The sequence below is a fragment of the Mustela lutreola genome, chromosome 1 (genome assembly GCF_030435805.1).
Source record: "Mustela lutreola isolate mMusLut2 chromosome 1, mMusLut2.pri, whole genome shotgun sequence".
Classification (NCBI taxonomy): Eukaryota; Metazoa; Chordata; class Mammalia; order Carnivora; family Mustelidae; genus Mustela; species Mustela lutreola.
The window spans coordinates 150,666,579-150,691,169 of NC_081290.1; the positions used below are offsets into that span (position 1 = coordinate 150,666,579).

General features: G+C 45.6%; 1 protein-coding gene across 2 annotated transcripts in view; it reads left to right on the forward strand.

Annotated features, from left to right (window-relative positions):
- EPHX2 (epoxide hydrolase 2) overlaps nt 1–24,591 on the forward strand; it is a 60,992-nt gene that overhangs the window by 12,212 nt on the left and 24,189 nt on the right. For both annotated transcript variants that reach the window (XM_059176427.1, XM_059176421.1), the window contains 10 exons: nt 1,364–1,523; nt 2,777–2,967; nt 4,610–4,732; nt 8,164–8,238; nt 11,489–11,584; nt 12,724–12,802; nt 15,897–15,931; nt 18,369–18,395; nt 20,640–20,725; nt 24,091–24,202. In XM_059176427.1, the coding sequence (XP_059032410.1) occupies nt 1,364–1,523; nt 2,777–2,967; nt 4,610–4,732; nt 8,164–8,238; nt 11,489–11,584; nt 12,724–12,802; nt 15,897–15,931; nt 18,369–18,395; nt 20,640–20,725; nt 24,091–24,202 (984 nt within the window). The remainder of the gene's footprint in view (nt 1–1,363; nt 1,524–2,776; nt 2,968–4,609; nt 4,733–8,163; nt 8,239–11,488; nt 11,585–12,723; nt 12,803–15,896; nt 15,932–18,368; nt 18,396–20,639; nt 20,726–24,090; nt 24,203–24,591) is intronic.

Genomic DNA, 24,591 nt, shown 5'->3' on the forward strand with positions numbered 1-24,591 from the left:
TTTGGATATCAGCTCCTTATCAGATATCATTTGCAAATACCTTCTCCCATTCAGTAGTTGCCTTTTTGTTTTGTGGATGATTTCTGTCGCTGTCCAGAAGCTTTTTTATTTTGATGTAGTCCTAATAGTTTATTTGTGCTTTTGTTGTCAGATTAAAAAAATCATCACCAAAACCTATGTTGAGGAACTTGACCACCTATGTCTTCTTCTAGGGGTTTTATGGTGTTAGGTCTTGTATTGAAGTCTTCCACGCATTTTCAGTTGATTTTTGTGTATGGCGAAGATAGTGGTCAAGTTTCATTGCTTTGTATGTGGCTGTCCAGTTTTCCCAACACCGTTTATCAAGGGGATTGTCCTTTCCCCATTGTATATTCTTGGTTCCTTTGTTGTAAATTTACTGACCATACATGTATGCATGGGTTTATTTGTGAGCTCTCTATATCAGTCTGCTATTGGGGTTTGGGTACTTTTCAGTTGGAACTACTCCAAATAGTGCTGCTATGGTAGTGTGTAAACATATCACAATCCATTTTGCTGCTATCAGCTAGGGCTGCCATAACAAAATACCACAGACTGTGTGGTTTAAACAATAGAAATTTGTTTCCTCATAGCTCTGGAGCCTAGAAGCCCGAGATCAAGGTGTTGACAGGATTGGTTTTTTTCTGAGGCCTCTCTTCTTGTCTTGCAGTAGCCATTTTCTGTGTCTTCACAGTCTTCCCTTTGTGTGTGTGTGTGTATGTGTGTGTGTGTGTGTCCTAATCTCCTGCTTTTACAAGAACACCAGTCAGATTAGATTCAGCGCCCCTCATGACCTCATTTTACCTTAATCACCTCTTTAAAGACCCTACCTCCAAGGACAATTGCTTTCTGAGATGGGAGGGCTTAAGACTTCAACGTGAATTTGGGGGGAACACCATTCAGGCCATAAACAGGGGCACTTACGTAGTTTGTAGTTTGGGACTCTTGGAAATAGTGCTGCTGCAAGTGCATAGACGAACATGTCTTTCTGGTGAACATATGTGGACATTTTCTGTTGGGTGCAGGTCTAGGAGTGGAATTGCTGGCCCACAGAGAACGCATATGGTCAGATGCAGCAAATGCTGCCAGAAGCTATTCTTTTTTTTAAGATTTTATTTATTTATTTGACAGAGATACCACAAGTAGGCAGAGAGGCAGGCAGAGATGGGGGAAGCAGGCTCCCTGCTGAGCAGAGAGCCTGATGCAGGGCTCGACCCCAGGACCCAGGGATCATGACCTGAGCAGAAGGCAGAGGCTTAACCCACTGAACCACCCAGGTGCCCCTGCCAGAAGCTATTCTGAAGGATTATACCAACTGATAATCCTCATTTATTCCTTTCCACAGTGGGTGCCACTCATGGAAGAAGACTGCAGGAAATGTTCTGAGGAATCTGGAATCCACCTCCCTGAGAATTTCTCTGTAAGTCAGCTCTTTGGCAAGGCAGTTGCAGCAAGAAAAATCAACTATCCCATGCTTCAGGCTGCTCTTGCGCTCAGAAAGAAGGGTAAGGAGCCAATACTGGTTGTTCTCTCAATCAGCCGCACTAGAACCCTTGGGAGGGTTAGGTCAGAATACATCCAGATGTGTTCTGAGAGCACAGGTCTTCTGGAATTTGATGGAAAGCCATTCTTAAAAACAGCCCCGAAGTAAGTTTTATCAAATAGCCAAATACAGCACTATCAGAATAGTAGGGGAAAAAAAATGAAAGTATTTTACTTAATAGAGCAGTTTGTGCCAGAGACTGCCTTGTGAGCAAAATTCTCTCCCTCCGGTGACACTTAGTAATGACCAGAAGGACCCAACCTCTTGTCACAGTGATTGAAAATCAAGGCCTTTAAAGCAACTGTGATCGGCTCAACCTCTAAATGTCAAAGCGACTGAGCTGTGAGCTGGTTGACATGAACTCAGAGGATGTCAAATGGTCTGGGATGTGAGATCAAGTTCATGCAGTAGACATTTATGTAGTGTCAGAGCCCACTCTTTGTCACAGGCATATTTGAAATCATTCTACCCACTTAACAGTAGACTTACAGGGTCATGGCTGAGCCGTCCCATGTCCGTGTTTCTCACTCATGTTTCATGCAAAGGGTCTCACCACTGTCATCAGTGCCTTATTTCCAGCATCCCCTGCTTGTTCCCCTTCTTGGTTAGGGAGAGAAAGCTGGGGGAATAATGCTATCTTTGCCAGCATTCCTCTAGTTTTGAAATGGGAATGCAGTCTCCAGAACCCAAGGCAGGAATTTTGAAAGAGTGGAGCGGAGTGTTCAGTAACACTGACTTGGCAGGAGCCCTGGAGGGCCAGTCCAAAGGCAGGATTCTGAGCCTGGCCCGGTTCTGCCTTCACTGTGTAGCTCTGGGAAGCTCATCATTGGTCCGAGCTTCTGTTTGCTCATCTGTAAAAGTGGATAATGAGGTCTGTCCTGCTTACTCCCAAGGTGGCCAGGAGCATATGAGCTGATAAAGATCACAATCTCTTGCTCTACAGTTGCAAGGGATATTTAGCAATAGTGTTTTTGTTAGTGCTTCTGAAAGCCCTTCATGTACCCACTTTGCTTACTCTCCTGTCTCAGTGTCAGGACGTGCTTATGGGTAAAAATGGTTCTTGTCCCGCATGTCAGTTTAGAAGCTGGGCATCAAGAAGTTGATGCAAAGAAGAACCCTATGTGGCCCCTTCTTTGGGGTTGCCTGTGGGGGTAACTTGAGCTTCTTGGAGCAAAGTTCTGTATCTGGTCCAGTCACTGGTGACTTCTCTTTCAGGCTACACCACCTGCGTCCTCACCAACGACTGGGTGGACGACAGCGCTCAGAGGGGCAGCCTGGCCCAGCTGCTGTGTCAGCTGAGGCCGCACTTTGACTTCCTGATAGAGTCGTGCAGGATCGGAATGACCAAGCCTGATCCTCAGATCTACAAGTTTGTGCTGGAAACCCTGAAGGCCAGCCCCAGTGAGGTATGTGGACACTTCTTTTGAGTGAAGGAGAATGTTCTAGAGATAGTGCACATAAGAAAAAGGGAGGAGGGAGCAGGTGGAGGACTTCTGGGGCCCAGTGGTTTGATGCTGGGTCTAGCGGCAGGTTCCCATTCTCCCAGGCCAGGATTTCCATGGGCATGGGCCACTCTCTGTGGCTTTTATAGGTCAAAACAGGTATTGTCAAACTGCTAGCCCAGCCGCCTCAGTTTGCCTGTAAAGAAGCATAGACACTGGGAGATTTTCCCAAGACCACAAGGCTGGTAAGGGTCACCCTACCAAAGGGTGAGTTCCAGTATTAGAGCTGCCTCCTCTAGGCACCCCAAAGTTCTGTCTTCGTACTGTCTCTAATTATCTATTCAAAACTCTGTTTTCCTTGTATGCCTCACCTCCAGTTTTTAAAAAGACAATTAGTCCATCCTTAAATACCTTTCCCTGATGTTTCTAACCCTCTCTTGTTCGCCCCACCCCCTCCACAAGCTGGTGGATGGAACCCTGAACTCCCTCATGGGGAATCCTTACAGGAATCCTTACCAGAATCCTTACCGGGCTCAATCCTAGAACTCAACCTCTCTCCTTTTAAACTTTGCTCCTGCTCTTCTCAACCCCTGGATAAGCCTTGTAACAGTGCTCTAAATTTTAGTATGCCTGTTAATGAAGATCATCTCACTTCTGACTTTTGGGTTGGATGAGCTTCTTAGAAGTCTGGGCCTGCCCTAATCCAAGATGATAATGCACTTATGCTTTTTTCTATGACTTTAAGGATTTTTTTTTAATTCTAAAATTTAAATATTTGATCGATTCAGAATTTATTTTGGGGGAAGATGATGTGAAGGAAGCATCTACTATTTTCCCCCAAGCAGTTAAGATAATTATATAATCTTTCAAGTACCATTTTTCCTTGCCAGGCGGACAACACAAATTGTCATTTATAATTGGGTTCATTCCTCAGCTCTCTTCTATTTCATTGATATATCTATTTCTCTTCTAGCACCCCAGGTTTTTTTTTTTAAGTTTTTTATTTATTTATTTGTCAGAGAGAGTGAATACATGCAGACAGAGTGGCAGACAGAGGCAGAGGGAGAAGCAGGCTCCCTGATGAGCAAGGAGCCCGATGTGGGACTCGATCCCAGGACGCTGGGATCATGATCTGAGCTGAAGGCAGCTGCTTAACCAACTGAGCCACCCAGGCGTCCCAGCACCCCACTTTTTAGTTTTACCTTTTTTTTAGCGTCATAGTTTGTTTTAGTATCTGCCCTTATTACAGTGCTTTTCCAGATTTGGGGGCAGGGGTCTGTTCATACATGTTGATTCCCTAGATGAATTTTAATGTCACCCTGATAAGTTTATATCCTTCCTTAATTTTTTTACAGTTTCAGAATTTAGGCTGAAACCCACACACGTCTCTGGGAATCTGTACATCTCTCTGTGTTTATGGATATGTTGATGTAATTCAGTATTTGTAAGAGTAAACAAATATATAAAGGAAAAAGTAATTCTTCACCTTGTCATCACAAAAAACCCACGATCCCCATTTTAATGTGTGTCTTTCCGGTGCTCTCCCTCCTGGGTGAATTTTGCTTTGGATGAGAGTGATGCTAGTGTCCCTGCTATTTGGATTCAGGTTGTGTTCTTGGATGACATCGGGGCTAATCTGAAGCCGGCCTGTGATTTGGGGATGGTCACCATCCTCGTCCGTGACACAGATACAGCCCTGGCAGAACTGGAGAGAGTAACTGGGGTGCAGGTAACTCTTGGGGTTGCACTGGGTTGGGTTTCCCACTGTTCCTCTTGTGTTGAGGGGTGTAGGAGACACAACAAGTGAGAGGGGGATCGTTTCTGGGAGTTCAGTGCTCCTGGCGCGAACCCAGCTGCTCACCTCCTGGGTGGGTGGCCGCTCCCCACTGGGCCATTAGCGCAGCTGTCCTTGAAGAACTTCTTTCTCTGCAGCCATGAGCAGAGAAGCAATGCTCTGAGAAAAACTATCTATACTAGTCAGAGTCGGAGGAACCAAGACCCAAGGGAGGAGCGGAGCCTTTGAAAGCCACCAGACTTCACTGTATTTATTTATTCTTACTTTTTTGAATTTAAAAAAAAAAAACTTTTTTTTTAGACTTGACCACTTAGAGTAAATTTTGGGAATTTAGCTATTAGGTCTGCCCAAGTGGGGATAGGGAGCACAGACCCCTCCTGGTCTGGCTGGTCATACTGCTGGTACACGCAAGTGGTTGAAACCATCTGTCACAGAGAGGATGGGGCGCCCTTCATGATGCCGCAGGAAGGCTGCCTGGGGATTAGCCCTGTTTGTTATTTTGAGTTTGCCTAAGATCTCCATCCCACTGGATCGCACTGAGCCCCAGAGTGCTGGTGGCAGTTAAGGCTTTTGCAGGAATACAGTGTTTGGGAGAGGGGGCATACACCTGGCTGAGCCAGCTGGACGGCCCAACCTTCCCCTCAGAGGGCACTGTGTCCACTTCCCTGAGCTGCCGTAAAGTTCACAGACTGCATGGTGGAGACAGCAGTCTTATCAGGAGGCCAGAAGTCCAGGATCAAGGTGTTGGCAAGGGTAGTTTCTTCCGAGACCTCTCTCCTTGGCTTTTGGATGGCCGCGTTTTCCCTGTGTCTCCACATGGTCTTCCCCAGTGTGTGTCCAGATGTCTTCTTTTACGAGGACACCAGCCAGATTGGATTCGGACTCCAATAGGCTTGCTCCAATGACCTCTTTTTTTTTAACTTAATGACCTCTTTTAAAACCTTATCTCCAAACACAGTCACATTCTGAGGCCCTGGAAGTTTAGACTTAAGCAGATGAATTTGGAAGGGACATAGTTTAGCCCCCCATGGTAGGGACAATTGACTTTTCATCTTCTTTTTTTTTTCTAAGATTTTATTTATTTATTTGAGAGAGAGGGCAAGCACGAGTGGGGGAGGGGCAGAAGGAGAGGGAGAAGCAGACTCCCCACTGAGCAGGGAGCCCAATGCAGGGCTGGATCCCAGGACCCTGAGATCATGATCTGAGCTGAAGGCAGACATTTAACCGACTGAGTCACCCAGGTGTTCCTGACTTTTCATCTTTAATGAATAAATAAAAATATCTGTCTAATGGCTTCACTGTTGTAAAGTGTCTTGTCCAAGCTCAATCTGTTCTACAAGCCTAGAAGTCTCATGCAGCAGAGGAGAAAACGTCCCAGACTTAGAATCCCAGCGTCTACCTGCTTGTCCCACTTACTAGTTGTCCCCTCGTCGTACGAGTCACAGATAACTGTCCTGTAATTGGGAAAGTAAGCCATGCCTCACCTGTCTTCTCTAAAGTAGGGAGAAGCTATAAGGAAGCATGAAAATTATTCCCTTTTATTTTTTAAATCAACATACAATGTATTATTTGTTTCAGGGGTACAGTTCTGTGAATCAAAAGTCTTAAACAATTCACAGCGCTCACCATGCACACACCCTCCCCAATGTCCATCACCCTCCCTGCCCCCCAGCAACCCTCAGTTTGTTTCCGGAGATTAAGAGTCTCTTACTGTTTGTCTCCCTCTCTGGTTTCATCTTGTTTCATTTTTCCCTCCCTTCCCCTATGATCCTCTGTCTTGTTTCTCAAATTCCTCATATCAGAGAGTAAGACATCCACTAGGAAGCCAGGGATACCTCCGCAGAAGGGCCCCATAGGACTCTAGCCCTTAGGGGTCCATGTCCTGGCTCCCTCAGGCCAGACAAGGCCCCTTGCCATCAAAGGACACCCAGCTGCCCATCCCTCCCACCATACCCTGAATCTTCTCCAGGTGTTACGGCCGTAGGGGGCTTGCCTTCTGATTGCCCCACTGAGGATGTCTATGCAAGCTCTTCCATGTTTAAAAAAGGAGGTACATTTCATAGTTTATTTCTTGCACCTCAGAGGTCGGAGCCGCTTCTTCCTTAGACCATACCTTTGGGACCAAAGATGAGCGATCTAGCAGTAGGAGTTGCTAATATGTCACTTTCTGTGACTAAGATCACTTACTGTCCTTTGTCATTTCTGTCTCAAGACACCTCACATGGATAAGGTAAAGAAGCCCCTTAAGGACCCTTTGTTCAGGGATTTTGTTCTTTACCTAGATGTCATATAAGATGTTATTTGTCCTCCTGGGACTCCAGACAACCCAGCTGGGGCCTGCAGGCAGAAGGCTCTTACTGGCTGACCTCTGCCCCCTCCCACCCCAAATTCATTCATGTTAAATCCTCAGGACCTTGGAATGTGAGTATATTTGGAGATACAACCTTTAAAAGAGGCGATGAAGATAAATGAGGTCATTGCAGGTGGGCCCTAATCTAGTACAACTGTCCTCATAAGAAGAGGAGATCAGGACACAGACACAGAAGAAAGACCACGTGAGGACCCAGGTTGGAGGTGCAAAGCCAAACAGAGAGGAGTCAGGAGGAACCAAGCCTGGACCAACCAAGGTGTTGGACTGCCGGCTTCCAGAACTGGGAGACATAAACGTCAGTTGTTTCAGTCACCCAGCCTGTGCCACGTGGTTATGGCAGCCGGAGCAGACTAATACAAAGGCCCAGAGTCAGATTTTGGCCGGCGTGAGGGAGGGAACCTGCAGTGGAGCCATTCAGTGATGCTCTGTGCACTTCGCATTCCTGATGGTGTCCAGCATGAGCCAGGGTGACCACTTGAGGAACTGCCGTAGGGAAGAATTATAGTCACTGAAGTATGAAATCTCAGCATTTTAGAGCAGGTGGTTTATTTCTTGCTGATGTAAAAAAGTTGGGGTGGTGGTGGCCAGGGCCTTTGCTTCAGGCAGCTATTCAAGGACCCAGGTTTGATAGTGGACCCACTGTTCTCCCGCTGTGTTTTCCTGAGTCACACCAGGCTCTCAGCCGGAAGCGGGGGGCAGTAGAGAATGTAGGACAGTTGAGAATGTAGAATCGTGTGGGGATTTTAACGGGTGAGGCTGACAGGCCACACTCTTCTGTCTGAAGGACTCGATCATGGGCTGCACTGAACTGAAAGGGAGGGGGAGATAAATATAACTGTGTGCTCGCAGGAGAGGGACGGGGCTGGGCAGGGAGGACTCAGGAGCCCATGGCACAGGTGCCTGTGCCAGCACTCTGCATTTCTGGAAACCATCTCTGAGAACGTCGCACAGAAGGAGGCTGCCGCCTCTCTCACTGTCCCTGTTTTCCTTCCAGCTTCCCCGTGCTGCAGACCCTCTTCCAATCCCATGCAGTCTGAGCGACGTGAGCCATGGGTATGTGCCAATAAAGGTATGTGAGCGCTCCCTCCCAGTCAGCTGAGGCCTCCCTCACCAGCCCATCTACAATGACATGCAGAGACATTTGTTAAATATCAAGGGTACCTGAATACTCACTGTTTACAGGGAAAGAATATTTCTCCATCTACTCATTCCTTAAAAGTCAGAAGACAAGGGTCATGCTTTAGGATATGCAAAGCAGTGTACAGATGTGGTCAGACTCCCGTGGGAAGACAGGTCACGTGGCCTTGAGTAGCCCAGAGTGCTAAAGTGCATGTGTCTGGCCTGTGTTCTGGGGAGAACTTGTTTTCGTCTAGCAGATACTCATCAAGCACTGCCTTGGTGTCAGGCTTGGGCCAGATACGAGGGATGCAGGGAGGAACAAGACAGATCCATCCTCAAAAAACCCATAGCGAGAATAAAGAGACAGAAGTGGTCATTAAAAACATCCAGTGGTCAGGGTTACGGCAAGGCCAAGGCCAGAGGGGCAGAGGGGCCCCGACTCCTGATCCACCAGGATACAGAGTAGGGTGTTAGAATGTCTTCATGGATTCACCCTGGGATCTTTCTTCATTTGTCATTGGTCCCATTTAAATGGGAAGCGACCTAGAGCTACAGGTCAGCTCATACGCAAAACACGATGGGACAGTTGCTTGGGGCCAGATAGAACCAGTGTGAATCCTGACTTTGGCACTAAGTTTACAGATTTAGATACATTTTCATCACTCTGAATGTTTGCGTACACAGCTTTATAACGAGGTGATGCCGATATGTCCCCTCTGTGTTCTTGTGTGGATTACACTTGACCCTTGAACAACATGGGTTTGGATGGCATGGGTCCACTTATCTGAGGATTTAGTAGAGTGCAGTGCTGTAGATGTATTTTCTCTTCCATGTGATTTTCTTTTTTTTTACCCCTTGTGATTCTCTTAAGAACATTTTCTTTTCTCTAGCTCACTTTACAAGATTATAGTATATAGTATACATAACGCAAAATAGGCCTTCATCACCTCCTATCAGTACCACTGCCAATCAGCAGGAAGCTAGTAGGAATTGAGTTTTTTGGGGGGTCAAAAGTTAATATGCAATTTTCGACTATGCAGGTTGGGGGTCAGTGCCATTTATACCCACATTGTGCAGGGGTCAACTGTCATTGAAATAATGCACGCGGACCACGGGGCATTGTACCTGGTGGCTCTGTGCTCAGTCAACTGTAGCTGATGAAGAGGAGAGCTGGTGGCATGAGCGGGCACGTCTGCAGATGCGGGGGAAGCCCTGCTACCTGGAGGACAGCCCCTCAAGGATTTATTGAGTATTTGTTGTTTGTGGGGCACAGAGAGAAATACCGAGATGAGTGGAGTGTCTAAGACCTCAGGAATCACGTTCCCAACTCCTGCAGTTCCAACCCAGGATGGGGTCCTTGTCTGGTAGCAGTGCTCTGGCGCTCTTGGGATGGGCTCGGTGAGGGTGGAGGCTGCACCGGGGAGTGTTCAGCGGTGATGGTGAAGTGGGTGTGAAAGGATGGGTGGGAACTGAATAGTAAGAAAAGGCTGAAGCAACTGCAAGCATTAGCCCAGCCTCTCCCGTAACCCTGGGCTGCTGCTGAAGGGGTGAACACTTCCTGAGGTCCCTTAAGACCTCGTCTCCAGTATCAGTGAGGATTGGGGGCTCTCAGCCTGTGGCATGGGGTCTGGCCTGTGGCCTTGTGTCTTCAACCCTGTGGACATAATCCTCTTGAGGCTTGTAGGCCTGGTCAGTTCCAATACATTTCTCATTTGACCTTGAAGGAGGGTGGTCAGAACCGCTTTATCACCCCCTCTGTCCTCACCCCAAATTAAAGGCCTGGGGCAGTGACCTCTGGGGAGTCCCAGCCGAGCCCCACTCTCCAGGGTGCTATGCCATCGATTTCCACTGAATACTAAGGCCACCCAAGCTGAGTTAGGTCTTTCTCGTTTTCTGGCTTTATGGCAATTTTATTAACATATCATTTAAAAGATGGGGGAGTACATGCATTTGCTGAGCTACTTGATGCTGAGCAGCAAAAAGGAGTCTTAGTTTAGGATCCATTTAGAGCAGGGGCAGGTTAGGACCGTGTCACCAGACATCAGTACTACAGCACTTTGCAATATAAGGAATAGAATCAGATCCTTCCTTTGCCAAGTACTAATAGACGATGAAACAGATTCTGATATGACTGTAGACCACGATAGAGTTTGTGAAATGTCAGCCTCATGTTTTCTCGAGCGGAATAACTCGCTGGGAATCATGAATGAAACTTCTGGTTTGGAACACAAGCTTAGAGTAATCTGAGATGCAGCTCTGTAGAATTCTTCCAACTGAATTTCCATATGCAAAGCTTACTTCTCCCAGTTATTTCCATTAGAAAGTTGGAGATACATACTTTTGAGGGAAAATAGGGCACTCTGATTGGATACTGCTTTAGTTGGTGTGCTTAGACCACATGGTAATAATTGGAGGAGATTAAGTACTAAAACAAACCATCCCAAACCATTAAGTACTAAAACAAACCACCCATCTAGTACTTAGATTAAGTACTAAAACAAACCACATGGTAATAATTGGAGGACATTAAGTACTAAAACAGACCATCCCAAACTTCCGTTGGCTCAACATCAGGTTCATTCCCTGCTTGCCAGACACCCCATTGTAGGGTAGGAGTGGGCTCTCTCCATGCAGTCAACAAGGATCCCGTTTCCTTTCTGTTGGCTCTACCTTGCCTAAGGCCCAAACTCTTCAGGTACAGATGGGAAAATGCATGGGAGGTTTATGTGGACCCAGGTGTAGCACGCATTTGTTCATTCTCATAGGCCATTGGCCAGAACTCAGTCACATGGCCACACCAATTGCAAAGAAGTGGACGGAGGTCTGGAAAATGTTGTCATGGGCCAGGGAGAGAACACAGACATTGAGCTCTAGTAGGCTAGGACCCACAGCCCAGAGCACTAGAAATATAGCAAAGCTTGGAGAAGATTTTGCATTCAAGAGAGAAACATTTTTTTAACAAAATAATCCTAGTATTCCACATGTTAACATGAATATTGGCCTTCTGTGTTCCTATAAAAGGCTTTATTGCAGTTTGGCCAGTTGTGTCTTCTTGAACATCTTCTGGCATCGGGGCCTTGAGCTGAGAAATTATGAGGTCCGGCAGTACCCGGAGGTGGCCCAGAGTGGTCTGCGGAAGACGGACTGGTTCTGTCCAGCCTGGTGCTGTGGTCACTTCTGTTCACCTCTCTTTGCTACAGCCTGGGGTGCGTCTGCATTTTGTGGAGCTGGGTTCTGGACCTGCTGTGTGTCTCTGCCATGGATTTCCTGAGAGCTGGTTCTCTTGGCGGTACCAGGTAAAGGAAACTGAGGGAAGGTCTGCTCCAGTCAAGGTGAAGGAAGAGGAAGCTATAGATGGTGTTGCCCAGTGTAGAATGCCATTAAGAAGCTGAAACCTCTGAGGGTTTTGAAGGGGCAGGGGGTGGAAGGTTGGGAGAACCAGGTGGTGGGTATTGGGGAGGGCACGTATTGCATGGAGCACTGGGTGTGGTGCAAAAACAATGAATACTGTTAACGCTGAAAAGAAACGTAAAAAAAAAAGAAGAAGAAGAAGCTGAAACCTGGGGCACCTGAGTGGCTCAGCGGGTTAAAACCTGTCTTCGGCTCAGGTCATGATCCCAGGGTCCTGGGATCGAGCCCCTCGTCGGGCTCTCTGCTCAGCGGGGAGCCTGCTTCCTCCTCTCTCTCTGCCTGCTTCTCTGCCTACTTGTGATCTCTGTCTGTCAAATAAATAAACAAAATATTAAAAAAAAAAAAAAAACTGGAACCTTGGGGCACCTGGGTGGCTCAGTCAGTTAAACATCTGTCTTCAGCTTAGGTCATAATCCCAGGGTCCTGGGATCGAGCCCCGCATCGGACTCCTTGCTCAGTGGTGAAGCTGCTTCTCCTTCACCCTCTGCCCTTTCCCCAGCTCATGCTCACTCTCTCCCATGCTCTCTGTTTCTCTCTCTCAAATAAATAAATAAATAATAAAGTATTTTTTTAAAAAAGAAGCCGAAACCTTACAGTGGAGCGTCATCTCCAACGATGACTGTGATATCTCAGAAATGTTGGAGCCAGAGATGGGTCCAGACTTCAGAGCTGTGCTAGACAACATGCCATCTTTGCAGATGAGAAGAAGGCAGATTCCAGTATTCCTTATGCCACCTGCTGGGAAATCTTTGTAATGAATATAGAAATCTCCAAGGTCTTTGCTAGGAAAAGTGCTCTCTTAGATGTAGTAGTATTAGATGCAGTACACAGACCTTACCACTGTCCATGTCAGCCCTATCCAGGTGGGCTCATTCCAGCCTCATGGCAAGGATCCCAGATAGTGCTACAGGGCACTTTGAGTTGAGCCATTTACAAGACCGTGGATAGAAGGAGGCAAAGAAGGAGTGTCTGTAAAAGACTGATGAGACCACTCTTGGGTGTCCCTGAACTCTTTGTTTTCCAGATCCCTGCTCTGGCTCAGGCAGGTTTCCGGGTACTAGCTCTGGACATGAAAGGCTATGGAGAGTCGTCAGCTCCTCCTGGTAGGTTAACTGTCTCCCAGCTGCCCTGTGTTGGTTATCCCTCTGACTGTCTAAGCTCTCCAACTGTATTCTCTCCCTCTGGTCCCAGGTCAGAGTGGACAGCCCTTAGAGGGAGTCCGGCTTTTCCCTTCTCCTCTCCTGTAGTGACCCTTGTCTGTACCCTTTGGGCTCAGATGTCTCTGCTCCCGTACTCTGAATGAATACAAGAGACCCAGTTGCCTGTGCCGAGAGGAAATCTCGTGCTGGATGTGGGGTATAGGATGTATAGAACTTTTATAGAACTTTTCCTGTCCAGCAGAACTCTGTACCATTAAGCACTAATTCCCCATTCCCCTTTCCCTAGCCCCTTGGCAACTACCCTTCTGCTCTCTAGGAATTGGACTACTCCAGACATTTCTAAGTGGATGATAGAAAATTTATCCTTTTGTGACTGGCTGATTTCGCTTAGCATAATGTCTTCAACATTCATCCATCTTGTAGCATATATCACAATTTCCTTCCTCTTTAAGGCCAAATAATATTTCATAGAATGTACAGACCACATTTTGTTTATCCACCCTTCTACCGATTGACATTTGGTTTTCCTCCACCTTCTGGCTGAAATGAATTATGCTGCTGTGAACATGGATGTGCAGATATCTGCTTGAGTTCCTCCTTTGCAATTCTTTGGGCTGTATACCCATAAGTGGAGTTTCTGGATCTTATGGCACTTGGTAGGCCAGATCCTTAACCCAGTGTTTATGGATCCCAGATGGCATCTATCTGAGAATGGACACTGGGGGCCTATGAACCCGAGTCCATGTATGGGTTTACAAGCACTTTCCTGGGGCGAGGGAGTCTGCTGCTTTTATTGGTTTCAGGGAGGGTCTCAGTCTCAAAATTGTTAATAAGCTCCCCAGGTGGAGAGAGGAATATGATGCAATCAGCCATGCTGCTGGCAGCGGTGCCCAGTGAGCCAGACCAGCTGCTCACCGCCCCTTCTCTGAGCTGCTTCCCCCATGTTTAGGGCAAACTTGTCGAGGTTGAAGCCAGCTGATGGAAACTGGCACTCGGGTAACCAGCCAGACCATTCAACCTGTCATGACCGGGGAGTGTGCCATGATTGTTCCCTAATTGCCATGGTTCCTACTCCGCGGCCGCTTACTACCTCTTCCATGGTGCATAGGCACTTCAGACAAAAAGAAAGCTTCTTGTCCAGACAGCCGAGAAAGACAGTGAAGGTTTTTTTTTTTTTTTTTCCCCAATTTAATTATTAAAATGTCTATTTTCATTCAGGTAGACCATGATCTTCCCTGAATCCTCTAGGGATAATTTAGTAATTAATTTATCATTCAAACCAGAACACCATTAAAAGTAAAAGAAACGCTATGAGTAATAACACACATAAACAGAACTGTTCTGGATGAAGTTAGACTTATAGTTATCCATACTCTAATTATAACTACTTTTTAACAAAAACAACTATTTACAGGGTGCCTGGGTGGCTTAGTCGGTTGAGCGACAGACTCCTGGTTTTAGCTAAGGTCGTGGTCTCAGGGCTGTGAGGTCAAGCCCCCTGTCAGGTTCCATGCTCAGTGCAGAGTCTGCTTGAGATTCTCGCTCTCCCTCTCCCTCTGACTCTCCCCCATCCCATGCTCGAGTTCTCTCTCTCTCTCTCTCTAAAATAAATAAAATCTTGGGGCGCCTGGGTGGCTCAGTGGGTTAAAGCCTCTGCCATTGGCTCAGGTCATGATCCCAGGGTCCTGGGATCGAGCCCCGCTTCGGGCTCTCTGCTCAGAGGGGAGCCTGCTTCCTCCCTCTCTCTTTGCCTGCCTCTCTCCCTACTTGTGATCTCTGTCTGTTAAATAAAATCTTAAAAAAAAAAATTAAAAATTAAGTTAAATTAAATCTTAAAAAAAGGAAACAATAATTTACATGTTAACTATTGCTGAAGGTAACATATAACATGAGTTCTAAAGCCAAATGTGATCATTTGGAATGCATACATACACACTGCAGATCATTTGTATATAAATTTTTTATCATTTGACAATTCATTTTAAATAACAAATTGTTTCCCCTTAAAACTGTGAAGCTGTTGTCCCACTATTTTCTATCTTCCCTTGTTGCTATTCAAAGATCCCATGCCATTCAGATCCACGAGTCTGTCTATGACTTTTTTTTCCCCTGTACCTTCAGTACCTTTAGGATCTTTATCTTCTTGTGTTATAAAAGTTTATGGTATTGTGCCATGACATGGGTCTCTTTTCATCCACTTCTCTGGGTACATTTATCTTTCAGTTCTTGAAAGTTTACTTGAATTATTTCTCTGATAATTTTTTTTCTTCGGTTTTTTGTTGTTGTTGTTTGTTTGTTTTGTTTTGTTTTGTTGCCTCCTGGAATATAGCTGCTGCTGTTAAAATATTCATACTACCCAAAATGATCTATAGATTCTGGGAAATCCCTATCAAAATCCAATAGCATTTTTTACAGAAATAGGAAAAAACAATTCTACAATTAATATGGATCCACAAAAGACCCCATATAGTCAAATCAGTCTCTAGAAAGAACAAAGCTGGATGACTCACATTTCCTGATTTCAAAATATATTACAAAGTTACAATAGTCAAAACAATGTGCTATTGGTGTAAAGACAGACATATAGCCAATAGAACAGAGTAAAGCCCAGAAATAAATCCACACATGTACAGGCAGTAGATCCTTGACATAGGTGTCTAGGACATACACTAGGGAAAGGACAGTCTCTTCAATAAATGATGCTAGGAAGTTGGATATCCACATGCACAAGGATAAAATCAGACCCTTACCTTACACCATACCCAAAAATCAACTTAAAATGGGTGGAAAACTTAAATGTAAGACCTGAAACTAAAACTTTTAGAAGAAAACATGGGTGAAAATCTCATGACATTGATTTTGGTGATGATTTCATGGGCGTGATACCAAAAGCACAGGCAACAAAAACAAAAATAAACAAGGAGACATCATCAATCTAATGATTTAATAAGATACCTATTTTTGGACAAAGGGGGCCTTTTTGTTGATAATTTTCAATCATGTGAATTAACTGTATTTCTTTTATTTCTAATTGCAGAAATAGAAGAATATTCCATGGAAGTGTTATGCCAGGTAAGAGATCTTTGGGTAACATTTGTGACATTTTTACCAATATAAGTGTGGGTATTCATTTACCATCCTAAGAAAAGATTTCACAGCATTTGGGTATAAAAGTCTTACTGTAAGTTAAGATGGCATTTCAAAATGATAGCTAACATGTACTATCTATCAGTTACTATTGTAAGCCATTGGATAGAAGAGGAAACTGAATCATGAGGAGGTAAAGTAATTGCCTGAGGTCAACAGCTAGTAGAGCCAGGTCTGAATCCTGAGAGAGCTCCCACGTCCCTCCTCATGGCCACTCCACCATCTTGCCTTTCCATCCTGAGAATTGCAGAAATCACCTTACTTTGGTAGAGATGTTGTTGGATAGTCTGGGGAGTGTGTGGCTTGGCGGCTGTAATGGCGCTCCCATTCTAAGTGAAGCATGAGCACCATTGGGGAGAGGCCCTATCTCAGAGCTTATCAAGGCTGAGGTAAGGAGACTGGTAGCCAAGCCTCCCATCAGCCAGAGGACAAAAGGGGCCAAGGGGAAGGCACAGTGTCTTGGTTGGCCATAAAACTGGTGGTGCTGGGGATGCCTGGGTGGCTCAGTCAGTTGGGCACCTTCAGCTCCAGTCATGATCCCAGGAGTCCTGGGATCGAGCCCCACATCGGGCTCTTTGCTCCACGGGGAGCCTGCTTCTCCCTCTCCCTCTGCCCCCTCCTACCACCTCTTGTACTTACTCTTGTTCTCTCTGTGAAATAAATAATTTTTTAAAAAAATCTAAAAAAACCCCTAGCAATACTGCTAATTATGCTAAATTTACAAAAAGTCTCCGTGTAGGAGTCATAGATCTGTTCGGACTGTCCCCCAGCCAGGCCCACATGCAGGCTTTGGCGCCTTTTAAAAGGAGCCTTGATAAAATCTGACTTTCCAGTTAGGGTTGTCCTTCCTTCCTCAGTTTCCAGGTCCTTACCTCTTCTGCTCTGCCACTTCTGATCTTGCTCCTATCTCCCCTGAAATCCTGCTAAGATCTCACCAGCAACCCTGTGGGGGGGCCTCTACCCATCCCCCTAACATTCCTTCACTGGACCCCTGCTTGTTTCTGTCGAAATCGGTTCTTAAGACAGATAAATCAGGTTGCTTCAGGTCACTTGACATAACTTCCCTCCTGAAGAAGGTCCTTAGACTAAGACAAGCAAGATAAACCTGTGATGCTCCCATCCTCTGGCTCCACCCTTGAAAGTGATTGCTATGTACACTACTAGGTAGGTATTCACCCAAAAGAATTAAAAATCTATGTCCACCAAAAACCTGGACATGAATGTTCATTAAAAAGTGTAAACTGCCTCAATGTTTCATCAGCTGATGAATGGATAAAAGCGTGTGGCATATCCATGCAATGGAACATTATTCGCCACAAACAGGTGTGAAATCATGATGCATGCTTCAACATGAATGAACCTCACAAACCTTGTGCTAGGATAAGCCAGTCACAAAAGGCCACATGCTGTATAATTGCATTGTTATGAAGTCTCCAGAAGAGGTAATTCCATGGTGACAGAAATGAAATTAGTGGTTGCCCAGGGCTCGGGGGAATGAGGAACAGGAGTCCCTGTTAATGGGTATAGGGTTTCCTTTTGGCGTGGTGAAATGTTCTCTAACTACATAGCAGTGAGGACCTCACAGCTCTGACCACAGTAAAATCCGGTGAATCACACATTTTAAAAGGGTGAATTTTACGGTATGTGAATCATCTCAGTAGCGCTGTCATTTGAAAAATTAGCACAGTATTTCCATGTAAAATTTTATTTAAAATACCCTATATAGGGCGCCTGGGTGGCTCAGTTGGTTAAGTGACTGCCTTCGGCTCAGATCATGATCCTAGGGTCCCGGGATCGAGTCCCACATCGGGCTCTGCTGCTCCCTCTGACCCTCCCCCTTCTCATGCTCTCTCTCTCTCCCTCTCTCTCATTCTTTTTCTCTCAAATAAATAAATAAAACCTTCTAAAAATTTTTCTAAAAAAAAATAAATAAAATACCCTGTATAAATTTTAATAACCCATATAATCTTGAAATGGAGGGTTGTAGGAAACTGAATGAAGAACCATAATACTGCTTATCCTCAAGCATGCACAAAAACCCTTTTCTCAATGTTCCCCCAAAGAAACTGAAACCACTTTTTTCTCAACCATAATTCCTTAATGTTGTGGGCCAGTCTATCATACAACTGTTACTTATTTTAGAATAGGTACCTTTAAGGAATCATGAACCTATTCTCTGTATGTCTCTAGTCTTAGGATTCCAACTTAGGGGTGTTGGAATGCAGGGCAGAGGTTAGGGCTTCCACATGTGAGCTTGGGGAAGACACAGTGCAGCCCCTAACAAAGAAGACACAGGAATTCGCCTCGGGAAGCAGTTGAGATGGGTGCGTACAACTTCTGAATGGTCTGTTTTCTTTCTTAGGAGATGGTAACCTTCCTGGATAAGTTGGTGAGTAATTATTTTGAACTGATCTCTGGAAACTTCTGTTTGGGTGGGCAGTTCAGGATGCAGCCTTTGAAGGTGTCTGCAGGTAGAACCCCTGAGGAGAGTGGCGAGGGCAGGAACAAGGACACTCTGGGGCCGTGGGAGGCAGGGTCGTTGGTCAAGAACAATTATAAGCACAGAGGTGGCAAAGTGTGTGGAGAAGAGTGTAGTGCCAAGTTTGTTGCGTTCGTTTGTTTCACGGAAAGCATTTTCCAGGGAACAGGATACCTCTTCTCGGCTTTGAGTCAGGGTAAAGAGCTTTGCTTGTGCCCAGAAGTTTGGAAACTACCCTATATCCTATAGACTAACATGTCCAACTTTTTATGATTGATACCCCTTTAGAAATACCTCAGATCAAATGCCTTCAGGTAACCTTGTTTGGAATGACAGTGGCAGACACAAAGCAGGTCAGCTATGGTGATGGGAGACTGTACTTTTGCTTTTTTACTTACAGGAGATGGAGATAGTCCACTTCTGCCACCCTCGGTTAGGTCACGGTGGTGGGGTGAGGACACAGTAACCTGGACTGAGGGGGAGAAGGGTTAAGCCAGGACGGTGACAGTGGAGGGACAGCTGAGAGAGAACCTGAAAACAGTGATATGGAACCTGTTCATTGAATGTAAGGGTCAGGAGGAGAATTCCAGATGACTAAGTATCTACCCCTGAATTCCATTCAGTGGCTGGGCATAGGGGTAGATACTGTAGGAAATGAGGCAAAGATATCATGGTCCCTGCCCTATCCAGATTCTCAGTCCCACAGAATTGGCTTTGGACCCTTTGAGAATGCCAGGGACATCTAGGAGGGCATGGCCCAGTGTGACCACCCCAGTTCTGACTCCAGAGTGACCTCCCATCTAGATTTCCAGCTGGCTGAGACAGTCTCTGACTCTCTTGGAAGAGAGCCATTGGGGTTGCTGGCAGGCTGGGGTAGGTTTTGCTCCATGGCCCAGGCACTCCTGGGATGCCGAGGGAGGAAGCCGGGCCCATGACGGGTGAGGTGGTGGTCCTCCACGTGGAGGTGGTGGCTGAAGCCATGGGAGTAGATGACAGGACTGAGGGCTGCTGAGCTGTGAAGTGCTCCCATGTGACAGGAGAGGAAGGAATGGACTCACTGAAGGGAGAAAAGAGTCTAGAAAAAATATTGTCAACAGAAGCCCAGGGAAGAACATTTCAAAGGAAATGTCTGATGCCGCAGGATGGTCAGAAGAGTGAGAGCTAAGGCGGGGTGGGGGGGTGGGGTGGTCTATTTTAAGTGATGAATAGCCTTTACGAGGAAGTTTCAGTGGACTCGGGTCACAGGGAAAAAAACCAGGCTGCAGGGACTTAGGAAGATCGCCAGAGAGGCCACTAGAGTAGATCATTGCGAGAAGCTGGGCATGGAGAAGGCAGAAGCATGGCAGGGAGCTGAGCCAGGGAGCCACTTTTCAAGGTTGTGTGGCAAGACTGGCGAGGCCCTGAAAGGCTCTGATGTGGCTGAATGTGGTCAGCGGGGTGGGGTGGTGATCAGGAGAGCCTGATTTTAAGTTAGAGAGGCCTGGGTCTGAATGACCATCCACGTGGCCTCGGGTAAGTCGCGTAACCACTGCAAGCCTCTTTCCCTACTGGTAAAGTGTGTGTGAGAAGGTTATGGAGGAATTCCAATCAAGAGGTGTAGGCACTAAGCCCGGTGCCTTGGACATAGCAGGGCCTCTACAAAAGGGAGCTGTTCTTATTCATTGTTGGCAGCAGCATTAGAAAGGAGGCTGCAGGTAGGGAGGGAAGGGTTAAAGATGCCTTGGAGGTGTCAGTGGTTAGTTAAGGGAGGGAAGATCCCAAAAGAGAGGGGAGTAGAATCATAATCACTCAATGAAAGACGGACATGGAACACAAGGAGGTGAGTCATACCAACTTGAATACAAAAAGTAGGAAAAGAGGTGAAATGAATTTCGATTTGAGGGAAGGTAGAGAAGAGGAGGGAATTTGGAGTCTGTGGCCTTAGGCTTCTGAGAAAATAGAAAAGATGAATCATCTGTAGAGTCTCCATGGAGCCGGTATGTGTGGGAAGGGAGGCTTGAAGAGGATGGACATAATAGTGTAGGTTGATGGAGGAGGAGGAGTCCTAGGAAGTGAACAAAAGGTTTGCCGACTGAGGGTTTGGGCCTACAGGTTTTGGGCCTACAAGGCTGTGGAGCCTGCCCATATTCATCTCCCGTCTCTGTCCTTCTCTAGGGCATCCCTCAAGCGGTGTTCATTGGCCATGATTGGGGAGGCATGCTGGTATGGAACATGGCTCTCTTCTACCCTGAGAGAGTGAGGTAATTAGGCCTCAGGCACCAAGAATTTGGATTTGAATTCCTATTAGTATTCTCCCTCAGGTCTTGAACTCCAGTAAACTTTTTGAAAACATATAGGTTATCTGGGAAGGCAACAAACACCTAGCTTCTCAGTGCCTGGTGACCCCTTAATAAGGAGGGTTTAAGGAGCTAATGTCTTAGGAAGCAAGGCCTGTCCCAGGTACTGGTATTGGGACAGCTAACTCAGGGCCTGGGTCGCCAGTGGGAATGCAGGAGCATGGTGGTAGACTTCGGGGGGAGTGGGTGAGGCAGCGAGGGTGGTGGGGTTATAGAAGGGAGTGCCAGAAGAAACTTCGGTCCTGGGCTGGGAGTCAGGAAACATGGCTTTCAATTTTGCCCTGAACTGGCTTTGTGACACATCACTTCGTTCATTAGGCCTTGGGTTTCCTCAACCACAGAGGGGTAATGGTAACTCCTTTCAACTGTATGGCCTGCAAAATGCTATGTCAAGTTAGGATGGCATTTCGTGACCGCCATGACGTCATTCCTAATCATTCTTAGCATGGCATCAGGGCTTTTGGCAGCAGCTTTTGGACCCAGAGAGGCAGGTGGTCTTCGTGGCTGGCAACCGTGGTAGAAGTCTGCATCACCTCCCATTTCAGCCTGGGATCTTAGCAAATTAAATAAACACCATGCTTCCCAGCCACCAAATGATTCCAGTCACTTTTTACTTGGTGGCATTTATAAGAGCAGAAACACTGGGGGTCTTGGTTCAGCCCAGCATCAGCTCAAATGGCAGGATGATATCAGAGCCCAAAAAGAGCAAATACCTCCCAAAATATTTAAAAGTTTTAAAAACTTTTTTTTTCTTAAAAAGTTGTTGCACTCTTGTTTGTCTGATCTCTTTAGCTTCTCTCTCCTGTTTTTCATTCAGAGTTGACATAAGAACTCAGCTCTTAGGAATCAGGTCTCTAGGAAGTTACTGTACAGACTGTATTAGATGCTTCTTGAAGGAGCAAAGGGAAGTAGAGCAACACGCTTATGATCTCAACTTTGAAGGAAGTGAAACACCGTCTTGATGTTTTATGAAGCCTAGTCTTTGTCTCTCCCATGAGAATTTGAGAATATTTAACATGAGCCCAGTGAAGTTGTACCCAGAGTAACATTAGGTCTGAGACAGGCAAGTGTGGTGTGCATTCCTGGTCCTCTTCTCATTGTTCTGTTTCCGTCCCTTCTGCCATTGGTTTGGTAGTAGTTGCTCCTTCTCCATCTGTGCGTATCAAAACGACCCTGTTACTGCCTTCCTGGGGGGCAAGAAGAAGCCAGGACTCCCTTCTGGGGCTGTCTTTGGTGGGACACAGCATCTCTCTCCTGGGCAAAGCTGATTCTAAGAATATTGTTGAGGTTGATCTTCACCTTTCCAGCCAGAAAATGAATGAAAGAGGGGGACAAGCCCACCTTTAATGTGGACTATTTCTTTAAATCCTTGGTTTTGGCATTCTACTCAGATTAACTGCAGGAACCTATTTAATGTAAGGGTCTACTCATGTGTTTGGCCAAGAATACCTTTTTTATAATCCTTTTTTATATCCTTTCTTTGACAGTCATCTGGAGATTCTGTTTCCAAAAAGAGGCTGTGGTTTAGCATTTTCCAATCTTAATGCTGTTGGCAGCAGCAGTTATATGCTAACATCTCTGTATGCTAACATGTGGTGATGATAATTTTCTTATACATGGAATAAACGGTATGTCAAGGCAATTGAAAAGAAAACTTTAGTCTGCTCAGAATATTTAGAAAAAGCTAGAATTTCTTGAGTTGTGATTTAAGTAATGCTTAAAATAGGTTCACTCTGGTAACATGAGAAACCTTTAGGTGTTGGTATAACTTACTTTATAGCCTAATTTGCACTGTCTAATGATGGCTATTGAACATTTGAAATGTGGTTGATTCGAAATATCTTACTAATACTTGTTGAATCAATTACTTGTTCAAATTATTAATATTATTAATAAAATTATTAATATTTTAGAAATATGTCAAATATTACTCAAGTAACATTAGACTTTAATATTAATTAACATGTAATTGATATAAAATACTCTAATATTTCATCTCACATATTTCTTTAATTGGCTAATGGAAAATTTAAGTGATATGTGTGGTTTACATTATTCTTCTGTTGGTTGGCACTGGTTAAATCTCAGCACTTCTTTCCCTGATGACTTCATTTGTCCTTTGTTATCCCATTCCTCCTAGTTTATGTCTTCCCCAGATATTCTCTTCTCTCCTCCTTAATTATCTCTTGGGAAGGCGTTTCACTAGGATCAGAGTGGGCATGGGATCCCTTACTGATGAGCAAGGCTAACCATGGTCCTGGCTGACTTTTGTCAGCCCTGCCCCCTCTCAGATATAGCCTTCTCTCGTTTTCCTCTCACTGCCATCCTGTTGCTCTTGGGTGACTAATGCAGTGGTGTGCTGGCCCTCTCCCTGCTTCTGGCATCCCTCTCTGCCTCTATGTCATGTATCACTGCTTGATACATCACTTCCTGACTGCAACTTCAGTCTGCTCCTCCCTTCTTCTCAGAAGCCCTTATGGTTTTCTTGGTTGTCTGGTAGCATCTAATCCAGACTCGGGGCTCTTCATGTCCAGGCTCCCACTTGCCTCACTGGCTTTATTTCATAAGATGCCCCATTAAACACTTGGCCTCTGGCCACATAGATTCTTTGTGCAAACTTAGCTGCAAGCTTTGCCCGCTTCTAGAATTTGCTTGTACTACCCCATGATGTTTCCCTTATAGTATCATTTCCCCTTCACTCTACTCTTCCACCCCTAAAAGCCAGGTTCCCTCTTTTCCATGAGATCTTCCATGATATCCAGATCTAGAAAGTCTTGGTCTCCTTGAACTCCCATGGTGCTTAGGCTATTCTGAATGGCTCATATCACAGTCTGTCTTGTAATATAGTCACGGGCATATTTGTCTAGCTTCTTAAGATTATAATAAGCTCTTCAAGTATTGATTTTAGATCTTCTCTCCCCTAGAATATAGCATGGAATTAACTCAACACAGAGTTAAGTGAGGGAAGAAAGGAAGGAAGGAGTGAATGCATTTTTAGAAACTAAAATCTAATGAAGGTTGATATACTGCACGTAATGTATATGTTTGTGTCTGTGTATCTTTGTCTCAGACAAGAAGGTGAGAAATGCTGCAGTTTATTGTGAAAAAAACCACTGGGCTAGGAGTCAAGAAATCAGAGTGTTGACCCCCTTCTTGCACACGGCTGGTGTGAGACCTTGTGCACGTCCACTTCCTGCTCAGAGCTTCCTTTATGATTCTTACAGACTGTCTTCTTACAGGGTCTGTGTCTTGTTGTCTTTTTTCCACAGGGCAGTGGCCAGTTTGAATACTCCCTTCATACCGGCAAATCCCAATGTGTCCCCAATGGAGAGAATCAAAGCCAATCCTGTTTTTGATTATCAGCTCTACTTCCAAGAACCAGTAAGTTTGGGACCCTGAGCACTACGATCCCAGCAAGGTTTTTGTTCTTCTTTCCCCTTTGTCTTTCTTTCTCCCTATTGGATTGGTTTTCTCCATGCCCTTTAATTTTCCATGGCATTCGTCAGAGATCTTACACATGGGCTCAGGTGAAAGGCACTCCATAGCTCGGCCGGTCCTTCCCAGGTGACGAAACATTTCTGTGTGTGCATATTTGGGGTGGCGAGGGGAAGGGAGTGGGGGTGACAGTGCGGTGCATTCTCCTGTTTCTCTGAAATTATGGAGTGGGAGGCTGAGTGCTGGTTTGGAGCTGTCTTCCCTCAATTCTGTGGCTGAGAGGCTGATGAAGCCCACCTCTGGTTGGGGACAGCTCCTGGACTCTTGCTGGAGAC